Source organism: Paroedura picta, chromosome 4 (assembly GCF_049243985.1).
Source record: "Paroedura picta isolate Pp20150507F chromosome 4, Ppicta_v3.0, whole genome shotgun sequence".
Classification (NCBI taxonomy): domain Eukaryota; kingdom Metazoa; phylum Chordata; class Lepidosauria; order Squamata; family Gekkonidae; genus Paroedura; species Paroedura picta.
In genome coordinates this window covers 35,035,130-35,058,566 of record NC_135372.1, presented here as the reverse complement: position 1 = coordinate 35,058,566, position 23,437 = coordinate 35,035,130, and the positions used below count along the sequence as shown (strand labels likewise).

At 47.3% G+C, this 23,437-nt stretch overlaps 1 protein-coding gene across 2 annotated transcripts in view; it reads right to left on the bottom strand.

Moving 5' to 3' along the window:
* Nucleotides 1-104: 104 nt before the first annotated feature.
* FAM78B (family with sequence similarity 78 member B) overlaps nucleotides 105-23,437 on the bottom strand; it is a 44,939-nt gene continuing 21,606 nt past the window's right edge. For both annotated transcript variants that reach the window (XM_077332331.1, XM_077332330.1), the window contains exon 2: nucleotides 105-13,904. In XM_077332331.1, coding sequence (XP_077188446.1) covers nucleotides 13,382-13,904 — 523 coding nt within the window. In that variant the 3' untranslated portion in view covers nucleotides 105-13,381. The remainder of the gene's footprint in view (nucleotides 13,905-23,437) is intronic.

The window sequence follows — 23,437 nt, the reverse complement described above, 5'->3', positions numbered from 1 at the left end:
CTTCTTTCCCTGTACCAAACATGGACTTCCACCGCCTCCGAGCCCCATCCCCCATAAACAACGGAAACCACCTTCCATTTGTAATACAGTGTGTATTTAATAGTTTCTTAAAATCCCAGAGAAGTGGAATGCAACATCAATTGAGATTTTGTCACAGGAGGAGAGAGCCCCTCTTCCTACCCCCGCCCCCCACCATTAAAGTCAGTGTTTTTTTTTTTAAGGCACTCTGCAAAACCAGTTTTCCTTTCCAAATCTTCTCAAAATGGCAGAATACCCAATTTCTCCCCATCCCACCCCCACAAAGACGTCCCGCATGCTCTATCAATTATCTCTGGAAAGGGGCAACATCATCTATATTGGGAGTTCAAAAAGAAAAAAAAAAAGATAATGGAAAGGGAAAAAAAAACAATGGTGTGAGAAAGACTTGAGGAGCGCAAAGGAGAGGAAAGGAGGCAGCTCCTGGTATGAGAACAGCCCTGGCTCTCCTCTAGGGTGCTGCAGGGCTCCTGCTCTGAGCTCCTAACCGTGGTGAGAAATAAAAATGGAAGCTTAACAGACGTTACCTCGGGGGCCCCCAGTCTTGCTGCCAGAAAATGGCAGCCACAGGAGGAGGAGCCAATCACAAAACATCAGATTGTGGGGAGGTTCCCTCTCAAGTGGCCGACTACAATGGGAGAGAGCTATTTCCTGAATGGGTGTTCCCTGCAGAGTGACAGGCTTCTCTAAAGCACTTCCTGCTTTGGGGAAGAAAACTGGGCACCGGGAAGCCCGCTGATAGGTCCATGGCGCCCCCGGGCACCGTGTTGGAGGTCACTTTCACGAGAAAGCCATCTCTGCAGGTGGCTCTCGACACGGACACCAACATAGTCCCTGTGAAGTTTACACTCTTAAGGCCACCTGCATGGCAAGTGGAGGAGATTCAATGCAATAATAAATAATAGCATAAATATTATTTCTTAACAAACAAACAATAAATAAATAAACGTCATCTGCAGTTTAAAAAATTGTTCCGGTCACAATCCAGAGCGCGATAAGCACTCGTCTCCCGATGCAGGACATAAATAAGCACGGCATTTGGTATCGACAGACACGGGACAGAGTTTTGTGAGGGTGACTCCTTGAGGCGTTGTGCTGCCCGGCAAAGATGCGGGTTTTTCCCCGCCAGGCGCGCAAGGGGTTCTTCCGCCGAGATGCCACCATGTGATTCCTTGGTTGAAGGAAGCCAAAGAAAGTGCTGCTTCCACAGCAGAGGGGTGAGAGGCCTGCTTGTTCGTGTGAGGATCCGAAGGCCCAAGTCCGCGGAAGTCTGCCCATTGGTTCCAGTTAGGACATCGGAGCGGGAGTCTTTTCCTTTCTGCCACAAGAACTCAATGGCACAGAAGCACGGATGAGGAACAGGACATGCACCAAGGGAATTTTAAGTCCAGTTCTGGGGAAGGGAGGACGAAAACGGATGGATTCCCATTTCTGTGACCGGGTCCCCTGTTCTTCCCTGAGAGAAAAGATTCTTTAGGGGAGCGGAGGGATGGTTTCCAACAGGATACGGTCAGACTGAGAAGATCACACACGTTAGGTCCAGAGTGATAAGGCCCCAGAAAGTTCAACTTCCTGCCTGAAGGCATGGCCTACCACGCATAGCTCCACACAGGCTCCATCAAACCCCCCGGCGGGGCTACCAAATGATAATGAGGGGAAAAAATGATGTGCCAACATAAAACCTGTCTGAGGAATGGGAGGTAGTGACAAAGGGCTGGAAACTGACTCCGAAAGAAAGAGACTTGAACTAACTGAGGAAGCCTATAATAACTGGGCCTATTCCGGTTGTGGTACCAAAACCGGTCAGCACAAAACGAGGAAGCAAAGCTACGTATTGTCTCCTCGGGTAGATTGTGGAGACAGGCCAGGTCAAGAGAATTCAAAATGGCACTCCTTACAACTAAAATGAAGTATTAGTTCTTTTCACGTTGCCACTGGATTTCTGAGGCGTTTCAAAGGAAGCGTGAACAATCACAGCAAAGGCATACTATACTGCTCCTTCCCCTTCGGGCCTAGCTGGCAACCACCCAAAAGCTAAAATGCCAACAATGTGTTCAAAAGGTATTCAGGGTCATGCGTGTGAACACAAAGTTTCTTATCTGGCAAATGTCTGTTCTTCTCACAGGAAGAAGAGTCAGAGGCTCGCCAGCACAGGTGGGAAGGTGGAAATGTCCACAACTCTCAGACTGACAAAGCCCCCCCCCCCAAACGCAGCCATAATATGAATCATGAAAAATGAAGCTACAGACAGCCTGTTCTTCACTGCACGGTTGATGGTTGAGAAGAACCCAACCTGTCCAGACTGCGTCACAAAAACAAGCAATGAAGAACTCGTATGCCTTCCAGAGCGGGCATAACCTTTGCCCAAAACTCCCTACAGATATCATTAGTGCTTAAAGGCTTTGAAAAACCTTTGGCCCAAAGCTGGCTATAGCTATTCATAACTTCTCGAATGAGGCCCAATTTACAGATCTCCTCAAGGGGCCTTTCTCACAGAACACTGCTGAGGGAATTATTCCTCTAACGGGGAGGGCTAGGACAGTCTCTTGGGTGAGTAGACCTGAAGCTATATATAGGGAACGTATTCCCTCAGCCACTAAGAGGAAGTTTTATTATACTGCACTTTTTATTAACCTGAAGCAATCTCAAGGTGGCTTACAATCACTTTACTTTCCTCCCTCCGCAACAGGCATCCTGTGAGGTAAATGGGGCTGAGGGAGCTCTGACAGAACTGCTGTGAGAACAGCTCTAACAGGACTGTGACTAGCCGAAGGTCACTCAGCTGGCTGCATGTGGAGGAGTAGGGGGGAATCAAACCCGGCTTTCCAGATAACAGCCCACCACTCTTAACCACTACACTAAGCTGGCACCAAGAGACAATACAGGTATGGACTTCTCCTTTCCTAAAGATGAGGGTTGGAAGGAACTGAGGCTTACATGTCTGTGTGGCATTCAATAGTCAATTTAGATGTCTTGTGTTGCTCCCTGGGCACTGAGAGGACTCCAAGGGAAAAGAGGATGAATTCTTATGGAATGGGGCTCTAGGAAGAAGAAAGAGTCTGAGCAAATGATCTTGATGGAAAATAGAGAAATCTTGATCCACCACCACCATCCTAGTGTGGAAACTCCGTACACTATGGCTGCTATGAGGAAGAGTGCCTTGAAAGGTAAGGGCCTTCAGGAAGAAGCCCAAAGGCATAAAGAGGAGACTACGTTAAGACCTTCTGCTCAGGATGTTTGGGCTGGCTGAGAGGTGCCTCCTCAGAGTGCTGATATACAGACTGAAGTGCAACCCGTCCTACAGCAAAACACTGAATACTGAGGCCTCCAGGGTTAGCACATTCACCACGCTAAAAAGAGGTCTTTCATGAATACTAATCACCAAAGGCCATGATGGGGATCCCTACCTGAAGAAGACAGGTGATAGATTAATGCCTACCTTTTGCCTTCCAAGCAGTTGGCCAAAACAGATGTGGCTACGAATGAAGGAGAGGACCCTGTAAGAGGAGGTCCAAAAGCTGGAGGCCAGAGATACTGGCCTAGACAGACTAGGAAGCCCAAGAACCAAGGGCACCTGAGCAACATGAAGCTCCCACTCCTGATCCTCCTGTTGAGAAGCAGGAAGAAGGTTTTCTGGATACTGACAAGTAGGTTGCAAAGTACCTAGCAGACTAATTTCTAAGTCTCCTTCTGAAATCTGCCAGCTTGAGCAGTTCATGGATTTCTTACATTATGTACCTGGCCATTTACCAATGGTGTCCCAACCCTGATGGTGTCTGCCCGTTCCTTCACAGACCCCTACCATGGCAGATTCCTGGTGTGATTGTACCCACTGAAGAAGCTGGAAGGACTCAAGAAGTCATGGGGAGTGTCCCCTTGATGGGTTCAGATAACACCTTTCTCCGAGCCCATCAAATGCTTTTAAAAAGAGCTGGGAAGGACTCTTGCCTAGTAGGGCTTTTGACTGGCTACTGAAGATTCCCCTGGCTGGACACATTAAAACAACATTTCACCAGCAACTGCCCCCACAGGGTTGGTTTAATTCCCTTTCAACTCGTCTTTCCATCTGCACTTCGACTTCATCTGCATGGATGGCTCCACCTCCTCCAGCTGTTTTATGGTTGCATCTGTTACCCTGTGTCAGAATTCCAAAAGGCTAGGGACCTCGGAGATAGGTCTCCAGTCCACATTCACCAACGCTGACCACTAGAGAGCTTGGGAACGAAGGAGGCATTGATGGCCAGCCGGATCACCTGTAGTCCAAGGATGTTTACGCTACAAAGTGTCTCATTCCAGGACCGGATTTCCACCCAGCGGGCATGCTAGACCCATGTCTGTTGTCATTACAGTCCCAATCAGTCCTATAGCTGGTGAGCTTGAAATATTTTGCTCAGTGGGTCTAACAGGCCAGTGGGTCTTCTGTAAGCTTTTAGATTAGATTCAACAGGAAGTGCCCCGGAATGCAGGGTTGAGTTGGGCGGCATGACCCCGCCTGACCTTCCCTGGCTAAGCAGGAGCCTTGTAACAGCAGCTCTTCATATGTCATGTGCAACAGGCTCCTTTGGGGCAAAGCGTGGTTCTCCACGGCCCCCGGATGGGGACGGGAAAATCCAGCCACTCAGTACAACGTTAAAGCAGCAGCTCAGGGCAGCTGCCCAGGCCAAAACACATCTCAGTCCTTCCCCTTCTGACCTTAAGGCTGTGTCAGTGCTGTTGAGGAGTAGGAAGGAGGGGTCTTCTTTCTCTGTGGCATTTGGAGCTGAGGGGGACAACTTCTTTTGCACTATACGAACAATATTATTGTCAAGGGAAGTTCCACGTCTCGGGAAACAGCTTTCCTGTGACCTTGTGGCCGCAAGAGGTGGGAGCCTGCCTGAATGCTGTTCTTCCTGCAAGAGATGCCCCTCTCTTAGGCCAACCTAACAAACAGGGCAATGACAAAAGAAAGGTCAAGGCCTCTCTCTGAGGTGATGGAAGCAGTTGTCTCAAGAAGAAATCTTATTAAGGCGGCGCTTTAGCTGGTTTTTGTCTTGCTGTGCAGGATTTGGGATATAATTCTAGCAATGAGGAGGCACAGGAGAAACCAACTTTCTCTCTGTGTGGCAGAAAGTTTGGATGTTGCCCCTGGGCTTCCTCGCACAAACCTGTACACGTTCTATGCTACCAAGTGGTTTGTCTGGAGGGCCCTGGGGAGGCCCGGGTCTGATCCCCTACTCTGGGTGACCTTCAGCCCATCATTCTCTCTGGGCTTAACCTACCAAACCAGGGTTGTTATGAGAGTAAGCCAATTTGTGCCACCGTGAACGCCTTGGAGGGAGAGTGTAAGAACAAAATACAATGAATGAATGAATGAGTAAATGGATAAATAGAACCTAAGGTTTGCAATCTGAGATCTGACTAGCTATTTTAAATCAGTATGTGATCTGAGCTATTGAAGTTGAAGAAGAAGAAGAGTTGGTTCTTATATGCCGCTTTTCCCTACCCGAAGGAGGCTCAAAGCGACTTACAGTCACCTTCCCGCTCCTCTCCCCACAACAGACACCCTGTGGGGGGGGGGGGGCTGAGAGAGCGCTGATATCACTGCCTAGTCAGAGCAGTTTTATCAGTGCCGTGGCGAGCCCAAGGTCACCCAGCTGGCTGCATGTGGGGGAGTGCAGAATCGAACCCGGCATGCCAGATTAGAAGTCGGCACTCCTAATCACTACACCAAACTGGCTCTCTCTCTGAAGTTCTGAAGCATCTGCAAAATGGCACTCTTCCGTCAGGCATATGGCTGAGGACAATAGACGCACATAACAACATTAGGAGGGGGAAGGGAGTGAGTGAGTGAGTGAGTGTGTGTGTGCACGTGTGTGAGCTTGACTGGAGGTAGGCAGGTTATGTGGCCATTAGGTAAAGGGGGAAATGGGAGGGGGGAATGGAAGGAAGTCTGTCTCTGTGTGTGTTAGTGTGTGAGGGAGGGGAGAGGAAGCAGGTTGGGAAATCAACAGGTACGGGGGGGGGGAAATGGATGGGGAGGGAAGTGAGTCTGTTTGTAACTGTGTTCGTGCATGTGTTAGGGAGGGAGGGTCAAAGTTGCTCCAAAGCAGGTATGTGTCCCACATACTCTCTGAGAGTCAGGCTGTCAGGACAATTTTTAAAAATCTTATTTAATTGCTGTAATAGAAATTGATCTTAAATTGTTCTAAGGCCCTATTCCATCAATGCTCCCAGTTATGTCCGAGACACCACAGACTTCCTGCAGAAAATACCATTTTTGACAAACCTTCCAGAGAATACTATTTTAGCCACCATGGATACGGAATCCCTGTATACCAACATCCCACACAAAGACAGATTACAAGCCAGAAGGAATGCAATTTCCAACAACGTCACAGCTTGATTCTGCCACCAAACTGTGCCATTTTGTTTTCACCCATAACCACTTCAGATCTGGTGACAACTTGTTTCTTCCCATCAATGGTACAGCCATGGGCACCCGCATGGCCCCTCAGTATGCTAGCATCTTTATGGCAGACTTGCAGCAATGCTTCCTAGAATCCCACCCTCTCCCACCTTTCTTACACCCGAGATTCATTGATGACATTTTTATCATCTGGAGGCATGGTAAAGAAGTCCTGGACACATTCCACCAGGCATACAATGTCTGTCACTCCACCATCAACCTGACAATGAGCTAATTTATGCAAGAAATAAATTTTCTGGACACTACTGTAAAGATACACAGCAGACACCACCACCTTATACTGGAAATCTACTGACCAACAAACATACCTGCCTGCCTCTAACTACCGTCGTAAACATACCAAACAATCCAATGTATATAGCTGAGGTCTATGCTCCAGATGCATCTGCTCCAATCCTACAGACAGTGATTCTTACCTGAGGGATCTACAACAAACCTTGGAACTAAAGTACACACCCAAAGAGGCCAAGAAACAGATTAACAAACCCAGAGAAGATCTGTTAGAAGACAATCCCGAAAGAGACAATAACAGAACACCACTTTGGTCACATACAGTTCTCAATTCAAAACAGTTCAACGCATCATCAGTGGCTTACAACACATAAACAGGTCAAACCCTCTGGCAAATAATTGATTAATTTATTAAGTCTGACAACAAAAACCACAGGACTGGGAAACCTGTAAGAGAACACTTCAACCTTCCAGGACATACAATGTGACCTCAAAGTAGCTGTTTTATTACAAAGAAACTTCAAGAACAGACTGGAAAGGGAGATTATTACAACACTCAATGCAATGGAATCCCCAGGACTCAACAAAGATATTGGTTTCTTATCTCACTACATATACTAACTTCATCCGGCCCTTATATCTGCATTCCTTATGGGACTACAATATGATGTAATGTATATAATTTAGACTCTAACTCTCTGGTCTTAGGACAGGAGAACAAACTCAGCACGGTTAGCAACAGGTCTCTTTTCATTACTTCTTTTCACAACCGGGAGAGTATCTGCCATTAATCATTAACCTTAACATTTTTATTCCCCTTATATTTTTGTGAACGGCAATGGAACCCAAAGGACTGATGAACTCTGTTATTCTAGCAAGGCATTATTTGATTGTGCTAAGCCTCTTCATTATGCTGCATCTTTATTGGATATCTTCATGATGCTGTTTCCTAATTTACTGCTAATATACTCTCTCCTTATTTATGTACTCTGATGATTCCTAGTACACTGTCTGAGAAAGGCTGCTTGCTCCCAAATGCTCACACCTTGAATAAAACATTGTTGGTCTTAAACATGACATTGGGCTCAAATTTTGTTCTGCTGCTTCAGACTGACAGCTACACCCACCTGAATGTTTTTAAACCATGTAGGTCTGGTTTGGTATGTTGGAAACCACCCCGAGACTGTAACTAGGAAAGGGTTGTCTATAAATCAAATAATAATAAATTTCAGCTTTCTTTTCCTGTACAGGCTGTAGCTGCATGCGCTTCCCTCTATTTTATTTTCCTATTTGTCCCTCCTGCCTATTTCTCCTTCCTTCCTTTCCTTTGTAGGTTTCAGCTGCATGTGCGTCTTCTCTATTTTCTTTTCCTATTTTCCCTTCCTGCCTTCCGCTCATTCCACTCTTGCTGCTGTTGTTTTCTGACCAGAATAGCATGTTGAGTAACAATTGGAGTAGCCCGGCCTGTGACAAAGAGGCTAATGAGACAGCTGATGACATAAGCACACTGCAACACAGACTGATTCAGCATCTCTAATGCCAATGAGAAAATCACCCGAGTCGATAGGGATTTAAAATCCTGGCCTCAAGGGCATGCCCTGGAATCTCTTTCAGGCCTTCCTGAGACCTCCCTTAATGCTACTCCAAGCCTCTGAGTCACCTTCGTTTCTTTTATGCATGTATTTTTATTCATTTGCAGTTTAGTGGATTGCCGGAAACATTTCTTTTCAGACAGAGGAATGGGAGATGACGCTTTAAAATGAAAAGCGACTCGCTAGGGATTACGCATTCATCACTCCCAAATGGCTCCCCCCCTCCACTTACAGAGATTTACATTCTTCACTTGTACTCTCTCTCTCTCTCTCTCTCTCTCATGGGGACTCAAAACAACCCTGTGAGGTAGAACAGCTAGGCTTGTGTCCAGGAACCAACAAGGTTTTTAGGGTACTAACTTTCATAAAAATCAAAGCCCCTTTGTTAGATGGGTAGAAGAAGAGGAGAAGGTTTTTATACCTCTTTGTTCTATCTTGTGATAAACGCTGAGCCCCAAGGGAAGGTGGTATATAAATAAAAATATATTAAGGAATCCCAAAGTGGCTTACAATCGCCTTCCCTTCCTTTCCCTGCAACAGACACCCTGTGAGGTAGGTGGGGCTGAGAAAGCTCTTAGAGAACTGTGACTGGCCCAAGGTCACCCAGCAAGCTTCCATGACAGCACGGGGGTTCAAATACCATCGTCCCCAAATCCGAACCTGACATTCTAACTGCTACAACACGTTACATAATGGGGTCCATAATGTGGTGCACAGAGGGTTAAACTGACCTGGACAAGACATTGAGCCAAGGGGCAATGTGAAAAAGAAATCTGGATAGATGACCCACGTGCTTGCAAAACAGACTGTATGGGAGCTAGGTCCCTCAAAGTGTTCCGTTTATGATGAGAGACAGCAAAGAAAGGAAGGAAATACAACTTGCTTGAGATTGCGAGGCTAAGTTACTAGAATGAGGAATTTGCTGCTTTCAATTCCTTGGCTGGACGGCCTAGGCTGGGACAATTTCATCAGATCTCAGAAGCTAAGCAGGGTCAGCCCTGGTTGTTATTTGGATGGGAGACGGTTAAAGAACACTGGGGTCATGACGCAGAGACAGGCAATGGCAAACCATCTCTGAATGCTGCTTGTCTCAAAAAAATCCTGAGAGGGGTGGCCATAAGCAGGCAACAACGTAAGGGCATTTCCCAGCACCAGACTTTGCACAATATAAAACTGACTAGGGGCCAAGCCTGTTGCATTCAGGAATAAAACTGGCGCTAGATTGGGGGGGTGGAGTGGAAGAACTCTCTGGATGGCCTCCCCCTCTCCCAGGACCTGGAAAGGCTGCAGGCAGCTGTTATGGAACTCACCGGCATGGGCAGCTGTCACGCGGCAGGGATCTGCAGCCTCCGAGCCTCAGAGGGGAGTGGAAGGAGGAGGGGGTGGTCAGATGTGGGGGACGGAAGGCCGCTGGACAAACAGGCAAGCTGGTTGGAGGAGGCGGCACTCAGGGGTGGGACAGCTGCCCTGTGGGTGTTAAGCGCTGAGTGGCACTTAAGCCATGAGACATGCTCCTCCTCCAAGCCCTTACCAGAAAGTGGAACAGATGGGGGAAGGGATTGGTTTGACCAGGGAACTGAAGTCAAGCTTATAGGGGCAAAAGAAACAGTACTGTCCTGCTTCACCTATATTTTAAGAATGACCTTTTGTATATTTGTAATGTACTTAACAATGATACATTTGTAATGTACAATGTACTTTGCGCTCCTTCTCCATGAGAAAGAGCTCTTCCTTTGCATCGGGACTGTGCACTAGTGTTCTGCTTCCGTCCAGTAAGATTGGGAAATGCACACAAGAGGAATGTTCTTGATTATTGCCTACTGGTTTTCTCTCCACTTATAATGAGCTTTAAAAACCCCCAATGTATTAAAACACTAAATAAAACAGAACAAAAACGGGGGGGGGGGGGGGGGAACAGCTCAGAATGAAATCAAGGCAGCCATATAACCTTGTACCTATTATAGCTGATGTGGCATAAGTTTTTTTATGTCATAGAAGCATAGAGTTCAAAGGGGCCACCAGGGTAATCTAGTCTAACCCCCTGCAAAATGTCATGGGTTCAAATCTTTAAGTGTAAAGAAATGGGATGTGTCCATGTCAGTCCTCAATCTAAGTGGGCACTAAAATGTTAATTTGAAACCTAGGCTGCAGAATAAAATTAATATCTCATCTATTTTACTTTTTGGTAAAACTTTTTCAGTTTTTCTTGCTTATGAAGGAAGAAAGAAAGAAAGAAAGAAAGAAAGAAAGAAAGAAAGGAAGGAAGGAAGGAAGGAAGGAAGGAAGGAAGGAAGGAAGGAAGGAAGGAAGGAAGGAAAAGAAAGAAAGAAAGAAAGAAAGAAAGAAAGAAAGAAAGAAAGAAAGAAAGAAAGAAAGAAAGAAAGAAAGAAAGAAAGAAAGAAAGAAAGAAAGAAAGAAAGAAAGAAAGAAAGAAAAAGGGAGGGAGGAAGGGAGGGAGGGAGAATCTGGAGGGGAAGACAGTAAAGACTCTACTCCCTTTCAGATGATTAAATTCCTGCCACAGCATTGTCAAGAAAAGAACTGAGGCCAGAGAACAAGAATCTAAACAGCGATCATCAGTGAGGGATGACGACGATGACTCCTTGGGCAAATGCATTAGCACAACCTACCCATCTCTTTGGGAGCGCCAATCTTTCCATGCTCCAAGAATGACGACTGACAAGAGTCCCTTGGATGTGACACAAGCTGTATGTCCCCATCCCCCACATTTCTCTCACCTAGGCCTTCATTCGGCAGCTTCTGTCCAAAGCATTACACTCAGCATCTTGGCTTCAAATGAAAAAGTCAGCTAGCCTTTCTACCCATGACATGTTCTTCTAAAGCTCTCTTTTCTTACCAGGCCGTTAATACTTGGCTCGTTCTGCCAAAGGATTGCAGAGTAGAAAGCCATCCTGCTACAGTCACCTGAACTACTTTTTTCCTTCGAGCCTCCCAGTAAGGAGTTTTTTTTTTTTTGGGGGGGGGGAGAGTTGATAACTGTCCAAAACGAGAAAGAGAAGGAAAGCTGAATACATGTTTCGAGCAAAGACCAAATGAACCACAAACTGTCTCCTCTTTACGGCATCGGTTCCACAAGAAGCTAATAGCAGTTCTGAAATCAGGAGTTTAGAATAAAAGAGGTAAGGGGAACTGGTTACCACGATCCACACACTTTCATTACCTGATCATGTCCCCCAACCTTGCTGCCATATACAGGGAAAATTAAAAAAAAATTATTTTGGCTGCATGCAAGATTTCAGCGTTCCACGGGGCCTGCAAAACGGAGCTCTTCTGCGGTTGAGGCTGGGGCAGTGGGGGAAGATCGATGGAGCCTCCCTGGTGTCAAGTTGCAACTTTAATTATCTTGTCTTTCCTCCCTCTAGAGGTAGGGGTTGGGGATGGGGGGGGGTTCTCCACCATGTTGTTGGGTTGTTGGTCTATTGTATTGGTATTTTCTGTCCATTTTAATGGGGTTTTAATGGGGGCATAACTGGATATCTGTAACCCGCCACGAGCCTGCTTGGGAGTGGTGGAAAACAAATATAATAACAATTATTATTATTACTATTTGGGGGGGGGAGATAAGAACTTACAAGGAGCCCTGCTGGATCAGACCAGTCGTCCATTTAGTCCAGCATCCTCTTATATGGTGGCCAACTAGTTCCTCAAAAGGTCCAATAACAGGACAGATACTGAAGACTTCCCCTGATGTTGCCTCCGGGCTCTGGGCATCAGAGGTTCAGCGCCTCTGAATGTGGATCCAGAAAAACTTTCCCTCTAAAGCAAAGAAGATCAAAGGCAGCATCTGGCCTGTGATATTCTTCTGTGTAGCTCGGACTGTCCACACAATTATGCCTCATTTTCTGCTCTGTGGGTTCTAAGGACCTTAGCCCTCTCCCTGAAAGCCCCTCTTTCCCTGTGGATTAAGCAATGATTTCACTGCCATGGAGGAACTGGAGATGTACTGGGATTCTGAACTCTGCACTCCCATCATTAATGGTGACCTCAGTTCCTCCAATTTCTAGGGAAATATACAAGTGCAATAATTAGAAGCGTTTTTTAGTCTTGACAATAACTTAAAAAAAAAAAACTATTTTAGTGAGCATGCCCAGGCTGCTTCTGAGCATCTTCCAGCAGTCTTCCTCCTATGCAGAATATAACCAACCCCCTAAGAGTGCACTAACCTGTCTTTTGGCCTATAGATTATTTTGGCTTGTGTAAAAGCAGAGCTAGGGCTGGTGGGTGTGCGTTTATGTGAAAAGAACAGCCTATCTAAATGCTTCCGGCGTAGCTGGCTGATTACCTCCGGACTGAGCCCAGAAAAATATGGCGGAGCTCCTACATGTACGACTACTTCAGACACACTGCTCAGCATGCAAGAAACAAAACGAAACAGAAAAAAAAAAAGAAGTTTCATCTCTGCTAGACGGCATCTGTTATCCCCGGGAAGAGGGGAAGGACAGACAAGATTATTAGTAGTTCAAGTTGTGCTTTACTTCAGCACCACGGACAGTTCCCTGCAGACAGAGCTGCTCTTTCCGCCTGAGCAAAGCGGAACAGACGGCATGAAAAGTCCCCCCCACCCTTTGTAAACATTCGCTCAGTCCCGACAAGCAAAATGAAAATTCTGATTATCGATTCTTAAAAAAAAAAAAGAAAAAATGCATAGGTATAACGTGGTAATATGCCATCCCGTCCTGTCCCCCTCCGTATCTGAGAGCGGGCGACATTCTGGAAGCCTCCGTCACTACAGTTGGCTGGGAAGCAGAATTAGCCACAGGCACTAGAGATCGTTCTGTTGATCGCTGTGATTCACTAAGACGGATTTCCTTCCTCCCGCCGGAACACCCTCGAAAGCTGGAACCGCAAACGGGCCTTCTTCAAGAGGCCCAGCTGTTTCCCTGTGGCACATTGCCCAGTTAACCCTTCCTTGAAGAAGCTCTCTTCCCACGGGCGGTCGCAAAAGGCAGGCGAATTTGAGAGGTCTTCTTTGGCTCAGATATCCACACCGGTGGCGGCAGCAAAAGCCCTCGTCTTGCACGGCCAACGATGCCCTCTACTTGGGTGGTATTACTACCAAAGGCGGGCCTCGCTTGGGCCTCCACATAAGGACCTGGGCATCATTGGCATTAGGTTTCACGAGTGCGTTGGGCGGGATGGGCTCCATTCTGTTCAGGATGCGGGGCTGCTCCTGCTGAGTTCTCCCCACTAGCCGGGCCCGCTTGCCCAGGAGCTGCAAAGGGTCTACCTCAATGTCTACTCGCATCCTCCATTTTATAGTCTGCAAGATGATTTTCTCCTTGGTGGTCATGTTCATGGCTACGAGCCACGTCGTAAAGCTCTGGTCCCGCTTGATCCTCGTGAGCAGCGGCACATTGCTGTCGCTCACGGGGACCGCCCACGTGACGCTGGGGTAGAAGTTGTCGTTCATGCTGACCGAGAACCGGGAGATCTTGTTGGTGGGGCCGATCAAAGTCACCGTTTCGGTGGTGTTCCCGTACCAAGGGTAGCTGACGCCGTCAGAGTCGCTGATGGCTTTTACTCGCCCTTCCCTCAAATCCGGAAGTTCCCAGCTTGACCTGTTGGAGGAGGGCAAAGCAGACAGCAGATTAGGGGGGGGGGAAGGAGTACCAGCTACTGAGGGATTCTTTTAGCTCAGGTGTCCAGTTTCACCATCACCTTTTAAATTTAATTTTAAGACAAAGAGGGAGAAAAACCAGGATCTGGTCCAAAGTCCAGATTTAAATTGCCACTTTACTACAGAAACTGGCTGATTGGCCCATTGATTCTTGCTCCCCAACCTTTTTATCACTGGGAACTGGTCAACGCTTGTCAATTTTACTGAGGCCCGGGGGGGGGTAGTCTTTTGCCGAGGGATGTCGCCGCCTCCTGAGCCCCTGCTCCACTTGCTTTCCCACTGGCGCCCCTGACTTTCCACCGCCTGCTGGGAGGTGCTGCCAGCAGCAGCTGCACAGTGCCACGTCGAGGGGAAACTTCAGCCATGGAGGCCACTGAAGAGCACCAAAGGTGAGCGGGTGGCAGAGTGGCAGGTGGGATATTGACCAAGATAATACTAATATGGTATTTATTTCCCATCCTCTCTCTCGTGACTCAGGGTGGCTTAAGATGCGGTTAATCCTCCCTCCCCAGGCGCAAAGATTTTCACTGCCCTCCCGTCTGTTTCCTGGCAGAATTCAAAATCCTGGCATTGACATTTAAACCTCCAAGTGGTTTGGGAATAGGACCAACTTCTTTTCATGAATCCGCCTGGCTGTGGAGATCATCACTGGACAACCATCTGTGAAGCTGGAGTGGGGGAGAGCTTCTACTAGAAACAAGAAGAAGAGCCGGGTTTTTATACCTGGAAGGAAGGAAGGAAGGAAGGAAGGAAGGAAGGAAGGAAGGAAGGAAGGAAGGAAGGAAGTCTTGGAGTGGATTAGAATAGTCTTCCCTTCCCCTCCCCGTAACCTGTGGGGCAGAGAGAGCTCTAAGAGAATTGTGACTGGCCCATGGTCACACAGCAGGCTCCATGGGGACAAGTGGAGAATCAAGCCCAGTTCTCCAAATTAGAGGCCACTGCTCCTGACCACTACACCAAGCTGGCTCTCAAGGCCCTTTCTGTGGTGGCACCCAACTTGTGGGATGGGCACCTGGCCAACCTTCAGGCATCACATAGAGTCTGTTTGCTCATGTTAAGGATAGCTCCCTGCCTCTTGTTTTGTATCTGCATCCCTCCTCATCTTTCCTATCCAGGCTCTGCCTTTGCTGCTTTCTCTTATGCATCGTTCTCCTGCAGGCTTTGTACCTGCCATGTTTGTTGTCTGTCACCTTCTGTGATCCGCCTTTGAACATGTAACAGACAGAAAAGTGGTATATATGCCTTTTAGAAAGAAATCAATGGGTAATACTGCCAGGTGACGGCGGAATAAAAGAAAAAGAACAGCGCATAACAGCATTGAGCAATTCCTCTCTTCTGAACACTTTCAACTCTCTTAAAAGCTACCGTCAGTTTCCAGTCTTGGTTAGAGAGATTCTTTTCTGAGCTCTTTCCATCAGTAAGGGGTATTTCAGCGCTCTTTACTGCCTGCAACAGTTCTACCACACAGAGAACAATAAAGATCTAAAGAAGAGCCAGTTTTTATTTCATGCTTCTGTTCAAAAGAGTCTCAAAACAGCTTACAATCACCTTCTCGTCCTCTCTCTACAGCAGATACCCTGTGAGGTAGGTGGGGCTGAGAGAGCTCTGAGAGAAACTGCTCTGTGAGAACAGCTCTAACAGGACTGTGACTGGTCAAAGGCCACCTAGCAGGCTGCATATGAAGGAGTGGGGAATCAAACCTGGATCTCCAGATTAGAGGCCACCACTCTTAACCACTACACCTTGCTGGTTCTAGTCAGAATTCTATGCTTCTCTGGCAAGCAAAGCCCAGAGAATAATTATAGTGGGGGAAACAGAGAAAACACCACCAATTTGGCTCTCTAAATTATGCTCTTCCCCTCTTCGAATCATCCCCATCTTCCTCTCATTTATATTTAAGCCATTTTAAGAGTTAACATAGTTTATTACTATACGCCTACGCCAATTGTTCTTCTCTTACTACGTATCTTGTTCGTGTCTACACATCTGCATTGACCTTTGTCCAAAAGCCTTATTTTGCGATAATCCAAAATAACAATTCAGCATAATTCAAATGCAAAGAACTGCAAAGAGAAAGAAAGCTCTCAAAACACCTAATTCTGTATATAATTCCTCCCTTTTTCTCACTATAGATTAGAATCATAGAGTTGGAAGGGGCATTCAGGGTCATCTAGTCCAACCCCCTGCACAATGCAGGAACTTACACCTACCTGCCCACCCACAGTGATCAAATTTTCATGCCCCAATGATTCCCCCTCACCAAAAATCTCTAGAATCCAGCCTGGCCTGGAGGAAATTAACCTACCGTCCCATAGTGGCGATCAGCAATTCCCTGGGTATGCAAGGACAGGCCACAAGAGCCAAGCACTGGTACATCCCTTTACACTTAACTACTTTAAATTTAACTACAGTTCTAAAAAAAAATATTTTACTCTAATTCAGAATAACACTCCATCATAAATCGATTGATAATAAATATTGCAGAGAATAAGAATTATCTTGATATAGCTCCTGCATATAATTATACAAGTTTTCTCTTCTTTTGATGTGTTTCTCACTATAAATTTAACTGCTGTTGTCATTCCTCAAATTTCGAGATAGATCTGTATCTCAAATATGACATTAATCCGGCCATAACTGGAATGCCATTTGGGCATTCCAATCTTCTTAATAGCCGTTTTCAATTTTTGAGGTTTTTTTTTTTTTGGCAATATAACTTCCTGGGCATATTTTATAGGGAATACAGAGCATAAGGAAGCATGAGACAGTGTGAATCTGAGCAGACTTTGCGGGTATGGGAAGATGGACAACATAATTGCTCTTTAATGTTTGAAATGTTTTAGCATTTGCTGTCTTGAGGCAACATGGACATGTTTTAAATGATTTTTAAAACCTGTGCATTGAAGATTGCTGGCCTCCCTAAAACAAAATCCCCCACTTATAAGAAATACCAACCTGCCGCCACAACCTAATCCCCTCCAGTGAACTTTAAGAGCCATTTTTAAAATAATTGTATGCACACACATACCCCTACATATATATGTGTGTTCTACTATATATGTCTGATAAGGCCTTGGAGGAGGAGCGTGCCTCATGTCTTAAGTGCCACTCAGTGCTTAACATCCACTCAGGGCAGCTGTCCCACCCCTGAGTGCCTTCTCCTCCAACTGGCTTGCCTGTCTGTCCAGCAGCCAGCCAATCGCTTTCTGTCCCCCAACACTGACCACCCCCTCCTCCTTCCACTTCTCTCTGAGGCTCGGAGGCTGCAGATCCCTGCTGTGTGAGAGCTGCCCCTGCCGGTGAGTTCCCTAACAGCTCCCTGCAGCCCCTCCAGGTCCTGTGGGGAGGAGAGGCCATCTTCTTCCACTCCACCCCCCTAACCTAGTGCCCGTTGTATTCCTGAATACAAGAGGTTGGCCCCTTGTGTATATATATATATGTATAATATAAATAAATAAAATATAAATTGTATGTTTTAATATATTGTGACTCGCCCTGAGCCAACTGGGAAGGGTGGGTTATGAAAAATAAAGATTTAATCTTATTTATTTCCGTCTACTCAGAAGCAAGTCTCACTTTGGGCAGTGGGGTTATGCCAAATTGAGCGTGTTTCGATTACAGCCTCCATCTGGGTAGCTGTTGGGGGGGGGGGGGAGAGGAGGAAGCTGCTTTTACTGGTGATGTATTTGACGGAGTCACAAGTATTTTTAAAGCCGGTCTTTGTACAAACTATGAGGCAGCTAACTTTGGGTGCCTTTTCTGGTAATTTTGGTGTGCTTTCCATGAGGCATACTCTACGGCCCCTCTGCAGCCCTGGCGCGACGCCACCAAGCTCTTCCTGTGATTAAAAACTGCTATTAATTCAGACAGAGCTGAGCCCAGCTACTTAGGCGTTCTGGCCTGGGAAGCACCGGCTGCCGCCCGGGGCTGTCTTGGAGAGCAAACGCCTGACCCAATTCTTTGCATTCAGCGAGCAGATCGGATTATTTTTGAACCAATTTTCAGAGTGGCAGGGAACGTTTGACCAAATTGGTTTTGTCACCTTGGCCGGAAAAGATTAAACCGAGAGAGACTACACTGGGAGCGAACGTGAGCTATCCCGAGACGGGCAGTTACCAGTTGCAAGGGGGCTGTGCCAGTGTGTGACCTCCGCTTCCCCGTGAGCCAGCGGTACCACCTGCTTTAGACAAGCACAGTAGCATGGCCCGCTTGACTTTGAATCTGGATGCTTAACACTGAATCAAGCGGGTTTGATTTTTGTGCGTTGAGTGGCAGCGGTGGAAAGTATGGTGAAGTCACAGCCATCTATCTACCCACACTTTCATCCATCCATCTGCCCTTCCATCCACCCATCCATCCATCCATCCACCCACCCACCTACCTACCTACCTACCTACCTACCTACCATCCACCCACCCACCTACCCACCTACCATTCATGCATCCACCTACCTACCTACCATCCCTCCAACCATCCATCCAATCTATCATATATCTATCCACCTATCAATCTTTATCTCTCCATCTATCTACCTACCTACCTGGCATTACTAAGGCTCCAAACTCAAGGGACAGCATTTCCACCTGCCAGGAAACTACTGCCCCCATTAAAGTCACCATCCTTCAACTAAGAAAAACCCTCTCAGAAATGCCCATCACCCGGAAGCTCGATTGTATCTATTGCTTTCTGATTCTGCCCTCTCTCATTCAGAATACAAACTATGCTTCCTTCTCTCCATCATCTCTCCACTGGCTTAGCGAAATTAGAGAAAACAAAAGCTACGGCGATGGCTACTGTACTAATCCAGCACACACGTTTGAGATGTGCACAAAGGTGACACAGATTTGTACGGCTTGCCTTGCCTTCTTGATCTCACTGTGTAAAATTTCTCACTCTTTTGAGCTAGAGAGCCTGCAATTATTTCTTAGTCATTCCAGCTGGTTGGCATTAACAGAAGATAAAGCAAGTCATGCTCCTAGCCAATGGACAGAAATGTCTCATGTTAAAACTTGTTTTATTAAAAGCAAACAGGGAATAAGTAACACTGTGCTCAAGACCCACATTCTTCCAATATGGCTCTTGCTTCTGAACCAACATAGGTGCTTCTGTTAATGGTATAGGACCTAACACCTTTTTCTGAAAGTTCTACTTCCAATTACAAACTACGAGCCATGGTGTCTGTGGGGAACCTCCACATTCAAAGGCACTAATCCTCTGAATCTCAGAGCCAGGAAGCAACATCAGGGGAAGGCTATCCAGTGAAACTAGTTGGTCAGTGTGAGACTAGATGCTGGTCTAGATGGACTACTGGTCTGATCCAGCAGGGCTCTTCTGATGTTGAATACCTTTCGCTGCAAGCCCTGCTGCAAACCGGTGCCTAGCAGCACCAACCTTTAAAGGTCTTCCTTCCTATGCAATCGCATGGGAATGGAGTCAGGGCTGAGTCACAGGTCACAAAGTCCTGCTATGGGTCATTTGGAGCAGACATACTCTGAGCGGAAGATGCTCACAAACTCCCAGGTGCGTCAGAGGCCACTTTGGATCAGAATCATGGTGACAAGGGATTTGGGCCTCTCCTACACATGGGTTTTCCCAATTTGAAAGTTACAAGGGTCACAGTTTGCCCCACTGGAGAACTGTGCACCTGGAAGAAACTTGTGCGTACTGATGGTTCCGTGTAAGATTCTCCAGTGGGGCAAACAGAGGCTCATACACATCTGGGAGTTCAAATCCGAGTATGGAACTGGCAGAATGCATCAGTTAATCACATGGAAGAGACCACAAAGGGCCATCCCTGGGGCCCTCACATCCTTAAGTACGATATGGAATATACAATATGTGAGTGTCCTGCATAGCGCAGGGGGTTGGACTAGATGACCCATGAGGTCCCTTCCAACTCTATGATTCTAAGCAGCGTTTCCTAGCAGGAAAGTGAAGCCCATACCAACTGACATCTTCTAAACCAGGAATAGTCAAACTGCGGCCCTCCAGATGTCCATGGACTACAATTCCTGGGAATTGTAGTCCATGGACATCTGGAGGGCCGCAGTTTGACTACCCCTGTTCTAAACCAACAAAACAAAGATAGCTTTGTGCTGGAATTTACAAGCCGTCACATGAAGTACGTGGTGACGCTCTGATGCTAACAGCCAGTTCTCCCCACCAGCAAACCATTCCTGGGGGGCTTTCCCACCATTCATGCCGCTGTAACCTCCTGAAATTGTGAAATAAGGCCTCAGTTACTTCAAAGACGGCAATATGGGAACATGCACAAGATGCTGCCGTTCTTCACTGACCTCAGAGGCAAGACTGACTTTGGTTACAAGCCGCTTGTGTTCGTAACCCCCCCCCCCCCCAAAAAAAAGAAAGTCTATGAAGATTCACAAGGGGCCGGACCCTTGAGAGAATAGGAACTGCACTGAGGTCCTTCTGCATACAAAGCAGATGCTCTACCAGTGAGCCAATCGCTGCTCCAGCATGATGTGTTGCTCTCAAAGGCCTCTTTTCCCCCAGAATGTGTAAATGGGCTTTATGACAAGTAACATAATCATAAAAGAAGAGTTGGTTTTTATACCCTACCCAAAGTGGTCTCAAAAACAGCTTACCACTGCCTTCCCTTCCGCATGCCGCCACAGACACCCTGTGAGGGAGGTGGGGCTGAGAGAGCTCAGATAGCACTGCTCTGCAAGAACAGCCCTAACAGAACTGTGACTAGCCCGAGGTCACCCTGCTGTCTTCATGTGGAAAAGTGGGGAATGAAATGCCATTCTCCGGATTAGAGTTTGTTGTTCTTAATCGCTGCTCCATGCTGGCCTCATAAAACGTAGATTTCCTAACCCCTCCCTTAAACTATCCTGTGTTAGTAGCCGCTTGATGAAGTTAAGCTATTGTCAGGACCTCCCCCACCTTGGCCAGAACTGAAGAAGATGGTTCTTATATGCTGCTTTTCTCTACCCGAAGGAGTCTGAAAGCGGCTTACATTTGCCTTCCCTTTCCTCTCCCCACAACAGATACCCTGTGAGGGAGGGGAGGCTGAGAGAGCCCTGATATCACTGCTCGGTCAGAACAGCTTTATCAGGGCTGTTACCCAGCTAGCTGCAAGTGGAGGAGGAGTGGGGAATCAAATCCGGCTCGTCAGATTAGAAGTCTACACTCCTAACCACTGCACCAAGCTGGTTCACCCAAATGGGAATGGAGGCCCATCGGAAGACAACCAGGATAAATCAGGTACCATTCTGATTATCAGGAACTTTGGGGGGACACCTGGAAGCATTGAACTCCCTTCCGACCCAGAGCTGGGGTTGCCAGGACACCTGGGCTACTATTGGGAGATTGGGGGGGGAGGGGTTAGGATTGCTAGATCCAGATTGGGAAACTACAGAATTGGGGGCAGAGCTTGGTGACAGGACCAGTGGGGAACCACGGCATAGCGTCCACCTTCCAAAACATCCATTTTCTTTGGGGAAATGGATCTCTGTAACCTGGGGGATCCAGGTTATCCACGGATTTCAGGCTGGGCATCCCTACCCAGAGACCCTAAGGCAGTGGTTCTCACAAATAACCCCCTCTAAAATTTCCAGACAGCGGAGTCCTCTCGTAGGGAGCCGATCTTCCGGCTTCTCCTCCTTCTAGCAATGAGGCCAGCTATTCTGGTGAGTGTAATTGTGGGGTCTTATAGAATCATAGAGTTGGAAGGGGCCATACAGGCCATCTAGTCCAACCCCCTGCTCAACGTAGGATCAGCCCTAAGCATCCTAAAGTCTTGACCCTAAGCCCAGTGGAACAGCTCCATCTTATAGGCCAGGGGTGGGCAAACTGTGGCCCTCCAGATGTCCATGGACTACAATTCCCATGAGCCCCTGCCAGCGAATGCTGGCAGGGGCTCATGGGAATCGTAGTCCGTGGACATCTGGAGGGCCACAGTGAAGAAGAAGAAGAGTTGGTTCTTATATGCCGCTTTTCCCTACCCAAAGGAGGCTCAAAGCGGCTTACAGTCGCCTTCCCTTTCCTCTCCCCACAACAGACACCCTGTGGGGTGGGTGAGGCTGAGAGAGCCCTGATATCACTGCCCGGTCAGAACAGTTTTATCAGTGCCGTGGCGAGCCCAAGGTCACCCAGCTGGCTGCATGTGGGGGAGTGCAGAATCGAACCTGGCATGCCAGATTAGAAGTCCGCACTCCTAACCACTACACCAAACTGGCTCTCAGTTTGGAACTGATTAAGGCTCTCAGTGGAACTGATTAAGGCTATTCGATGTTTATCTATCACCCAGAGTACTTTGTCCTTGGTTCTTCTCATTTTTTGTCCTAGTGTGTTCTCAAGAACTGTTGTGACTTTTTTCTTTGCTTAAAGTTGCAATCCTATGTGAGTCGTTTTGGGTTTTAGCTGTCAAGTCGCAGCTGACATATGGCAACCCCCTTTCAAGGCAAGGGACTGCCTGCCTCTGTCTTGCGACCCTGGATTCCCTTGGGGGGGGGGGAGGTCTCCCCTCTGAAAGTAGCCCGGGGCCAATCCTGCTTAGGTTCAGAGATCTGATGGGATCACGCTAGCGTGTGCTATCCAGGTCAGGCTTCATCTGAATATAAATACCATTAATCCAAGCAAACGGGCATCCAACTAAGTTTCTCAATCCCTCTGAATTCAAGGACTTCGAAACAGCCCGAATGAGTGCATTTCTACTGATCTCTTTAGGAGGTAGCTGGTTTGTGGGTTGTTGTTGTTGTTGAAGGTTATTCAATACAGGCTTCTACAGACTTAAAATACAACCCCAATGTGTAATTTCAGCCCAGGAAAACAAGGACTAAGCCACGGTATTGTGAAGTGAAAGCTCTCTCTCTCTGTTAGATAGGGAACCAGTATTTTTTTCAACCATTTGCCAGAGTTCTGCCTTCAAAGGGTCCAAAAATCAGGGTGGCTGAATCACAGTTCAGCTGAGGTGGGATTGACAGGGGTCCTCAGCATTTTGGTGCCTGTGGGAACATTTGGAATTCTGACACAGCAGGGTTGGTGCAGCAACAAAATGGCTGCCGCGGGAGGTGGAACCAGCCACAAAACAACTGCCACTAGGGTTGGGTGCTTCGGTATTCAAAGAGGCCGTTCCTGCCCAAAGCAGCCAGTGTCACGGCGTGGGGGGGATGTATGGGCACTAGTGTGCAAGTCAGTGCACACACGCAAGAGCATGCCAGTGCATGGCCTCCCCCCCGCCCCCCCGTGCCACAGCGCTGGCTGCTTCGGGTGGGAATGGCTGTTTCGGATGCCGAAGCACCCCACCCTGATTGCCACAGCTTAACTTCAGTGACGTAATATAGATCCTTCTGCTACGATGATGATAAATTAATTTTTAACCCATCCTTCCCTGAAGGCTGAGAGCAGGTGACAATTGTAATCACATTCGAACATTCATTTTAAAACATTTTATAATTTCCCGGTGAGATGGGGTAGGGGTCAGATATGGTCAAATCTTGGCTGATGTTT